This window comes from Lipotes vexillifer, unplaced genomic scaffold (genome assembly GCF_000442215.2).
Source record: "Lipotes vexillifer unplaced genomic scaffold, Lipotes_vexillifer_v1.1 scaffold1309, whole genome shotgun sequence".
Taxonomy (NCBI): domain Eukaryota; kingdom Metazoa; phylum Chordata; class Mammalia; order Artiodactyla; family Lipotidae; genus Lipotes; species Lipotes vexillifer.
This window is the reverse complement of record NW_006777513.1, coordinates 183,109-187,230: the sequence shown is the minus strand read 5'-3', so window position 1 is coordinate 187,230 and position 4,122 is coordinate 183,109. Positions and strand designations below refer to the sequence as shown.

The window sequence follows — 4,122 nt, the reverse complement described above, 5'->3', positions numbered from 1 at the left end:
GGGGGGGGGGGGGGGTCCCCAGGATCCACAAGGCTCAGTGTACAGAGGAGCAGGGAGAGACGTGGTCAGAGAGACCTGGCCCCAGGCAGAGTCCCAGGGTAGGGGAGAGGCTGGGTGGTCCTGCACAACCCCTGGGGGCTCTGCCCATTCCCTGAGGGGTTTTGGGCCTCCACCTCAAAGCCCACCCTCACATTATGACCCGCTAGATGGTGGCCATGCTTCTGTCTGCAGACCCAGCCCTGGGGCTGCAGCCTCTTTATTATGCCTTTATAAAAAGAGCTGATTTCAAAACTCAGCTTCTTTGCACTAAAAAGCAAAGTTATTTAGAATATGACAAAATAGATGCGCCATTTAGAAAAGTTACCAAATAGATGACAAATGTGTAGAACGGAAAGCGAAAGTGTCCTCCCTCCTCTGCTCCCTTGCAGTAAATTCTGTAATGAGTGTGGCCACGGGTGGCCAGATGTTTGCTGTGCCTTTATTTACATGTCATGTACACACCTGTTTATGTCATTTAAAAGTGACTGGTGCGGGATCTTGTGCAGCTGGGGAGTCCAGGGGCAGGGTCCTTGGCCCAGCTGCTGTTAGAGGGGTCACTGCCCCAGGCTGAAGGGATGGGCCTCATGTGGCTGCCCCTTCCTTCCCGTGGCCTCCTGGGTGGTGCACGGGCATGGTGTAGGTGGGACGCAGTCTCTGGAGGACCGAGACCCCCCCACGGGTGGGGAGCCCTAGGGGAGGAGCAGCGTGATGAGGGACGTGCCACCCAGTGGCTGTGCAGGACACATGGGCTGGGGCCCCACCCCTGGGGTAGGTGACTGTACCCTGAGCGCACGCCTCTCCCCTGTCGAGGGGGACAGTGAGTGACGTCTGAGGCTCCCTAGGGAGCTGTGGGCCGGTGCCCAGTGTAGAGCTCAGCCCCCTGGCTTCCTGCTAGGCTCACCTGAGCCCCCACGGGGGGCTGCAGAGCTGGGGGGCTGAGTCCCCAGGCTGGCTCCCCACTGGCTAGCCCTGGGGCAGGTGTCCCTGCAGGCGGCCATGCCCTGTGGAGGATCTGGTAGGGGCTTTGTGAGTTAGTGGGGTGTCAGTGTGCTCCCCCTGTAGCACCTTTCGACCAGAGCAGCCTGCTCTCTCCACGGGGGGAGAGGCCAGAGGCTCCGAAAATGCTATTTCTGATGACCAAGAAGCTTGGGGTCAGGATATCCAACTGGCCAAGGTTACACCCTCGGGTCAACTTTTGAACCCAGAACTGTGTGATCTCAGGAAAGTCGCCCCGCAGCGCATGGCCCTCAGCTGAAGTGCTGGGGGTCGTGTCCCCTCGGGTCCCAGTGACGGCACAGTAGAGCAGCTGCCAGTGCTGAGGCGCCCAGGGAGCCCACCTTCCTTATTTCCTCCCACAAAAGGCTACTGAGCACGGCCATGGGGCGGGTTCCAGCCAGACAGGAAGACGTGAAGGCAGGTGATCAGCCACTTCTGGCCTCGTGGGTCAGCAGTCTAGCGATTAACCCAGGGGGGCTTCCTAGGGGTAGTGACACCCGGGCTGGACTTGGAAATCCTAGGATTTCCTCGGTTGAGTTCCTTCTTGCTGAGTCTGTTTCACTATGTGAAAAGTGAAGGGTTTGCTCAAGTCAGTGGTTCTTTAACTTGAGCGGCAAAGAGGACCCACCCCAGAGTTCTGACACAGTGGGGCCTGAGACTGTGCATTCTAACGTGGGCTGAGGGGAGTGTTCTGTGAGTCTGAACCCAACCTGACACAAGGGCAGCACGGAGCCTGGGGGCCACAGAGGTTGCAATCCAGGCCTGTCCCCGGGGACTTCCCTTGAGCGCCTGCCCTCCTTGCAAAGGATTTTCTGAGAATCCAAAGGTGACCTCCAGGTGTTTGGCAGAGAAGCCAGCGTCATTTGGGCCGGGCCCCCTTTGCCCTGGTGTGAGGCTCAGCTGATGTGCTGGGGTGAGAGTTGGCTGTCCTTGTAAAGCCCTTGGAGGGGCCCCTCACGGCAGTAAAATACTCATGGCTGCTCTTTGCTCTGCCCGGTGGGGAGACTCGTGGCCAGAAGGGCTCAGAGGCCAACCCTGGTCCGGGCAAGAGAGCAGGCCAGGGCTGGTTGGAGGCGTCATCAATGGCAAGCTCAGCACTGGGGGCTCTTTCTGCCCCCTGAGGCGTGGGGAGCAGCCACGGCTCGGAGAGGGAGGCCAGCGCGGCGGCCTGGGGAGCTAGGGGTGGGGCAGCGGCGCCTGCCTGCCAGTGACCAGAGAGGGTGACACCTGGCCACGGTCCCCGCCAAGGCAGGAAGGGCCAGCTCCCCCCCCCCGGAATTCAGCCTCCCTGCCCTCCAAGGGTGGGACTAGCCCAGCAGGCGGGGCAGGCCACCCCTGGCCAGCAGGAGGGGGAGTGCACCCACGGCACTAGCTTCCGAGGCCTCGGGCTGGCAGGTGTGCGTCATGCTGATGCCACAGAGCCCCCTCCAGACGCGGCCAGCTGCCCCGGGCAGTGAGGAAACTGAGGCCCAGAGGGCTGCAGACTCTCCCGGGCCTCATGAGGGCCTGCAGCAAAACCCGGCTGCAGTGTGAGGTGGGGACCCTCAGCCTCCATCACACTGAGCCCCCAGACTGCTGCCCAGCATCTGTGTCTAATAGGCATTTCAAATCCACGTGTCCAAAAGCAAGTTCCAGGTCTGTCCCCAAACCCCACCCTCCAAGCCCTTCTCCATGCTGGTCAGTCTCTCAGGCAGAAGACCGTTCTCCCCATCACTTGACCTGAGCAATGTCTCCCAGGGTTTTGTCATGGCAAAACCCACTGATTGGTTTTTAGATCTCTCCCTTGCTGGGTCTCCACACGGCGGCCACGGTGACCTTCACCGAGTCAAGTCACTCCTTTGTCCGGAGTCCCGACGCCTCCTGTCTCACATGCTGCACCCTGGGCCCCCAGGTGTGTATGGTCTGGCCAGACCAGTCCCCTGCTGATCACCTTCCCCTACACTGGCCTCAGGACCTTGGCACCTGCTGTCCTTTTTGCCTCGAACCTCCCTCTTTTATCCCAGGAAGCTGCACAGCTAACACCATCAGTCTGTCTCAGGGCCCCTCCCCGAGGCCGCCTTGATCACCCCCCGCACACTCAGTGTTCTCCTGGTGCTGTTTTTCTCCATAGTTTCTCTTTTCCCACGGGGATGGAACCCCAGGAGGCAGGGCCTTCTGTGTCCAGATGCCTGGAATGAGGCCTGGTATGCACAGAGCAGGTGCTGAAGAAACATTTATCAGACACATTGATCAGCGGCTTCGGGGCCACTGAGGAGCCTGCCCGCCCGCCTGTGCTGACATCTAATGACCCCGCTCCCGGCCCTGCCGGGGCTCAGGCTCTGCACCTGCACGCAGGCTGCAGGCAGCCTGGGAGGAGGGCCTGGCGGAGGTGCCTTTGATGCCTCACGGCCTCATTCTTTTCTCCCAGGAAACTATGCCCCAGACGTCCGTGGTCTTCTCCAGCATCCTCGGGCCCAGCTGTAGTGGACAGGTGCAGCCCGGCATGGGGGAGCGAGGAGGTGGGGCCGGCAGCTCCGGGGAACTCGTCTTCCAAGACGGACGTCTCATCTCCGGGTCCCTGGAGGCCCTGATGGAGCACTTGGTCCCCACAGTGGACTATTACCCCGATGTGAGTGCCCCGTGACTGGTGGGATCGACCTGGGCTCCCGGGGAGGCTGCTGCTGGGATGGAGAGGGAGGTCCCCCATCAGTCAGAGCTGGACAGAGCGGCTGGGGAGGCGCAGGGCAGCAGGGAGCCCCGACCCTACCTCCTGTGCTTTCCTGCTCCCTGCCACCCTGGCCCCCAGCCTAGGAATGGGGAACCAGAAGCGACTTCCCTGCTGTCCCCAGACAGGTAGGAGGTGGCCCTGGAGGAGCAGGAGGGGTCTAAGGGGCAAGGCCAGTGCTTCAGGGTCCTGGTGAGGGTCCACCCATCAGTGTCCCGTCTCTGAGCTGGAAAGTTTGTTTTGTGCCTGAACCGCAGTGGCTCAGAATGAAGAGGGTCGGCCCCTCCGTGCCCTCCTGGGCACATGCGTGTGCGGGCAGGACGGGCCTTTGCCAGCCTGAATCCTCCCTCTTCATCTCAGGGTGACACTGGCGCGTTCTCGGA

General features: G+C 61.3%; 1 protein-coding gene across 1 annotated transcript in view; it reads left to right on the top strand.

Moving 5' to 3' along the window:
* The window catches only part of RASGEF1A (RasGEF domain family member 1A), a 39,411-nt gene that overhangs the window by 24,900 nt on the left and 10,389 nt on the right, over window positions 1–4,122 (top strand). The window contains exon 2 of the mRNA XM_007451158.1: window positions 3,443–3,643. Coding sequence (XP_007451220.1) covers window positions 3,443–3,643 — 201 coding nt within the window. The remainder of the gene's footprint in view (window positions 1–3,442; window positions 3,644–4,122) is intronic.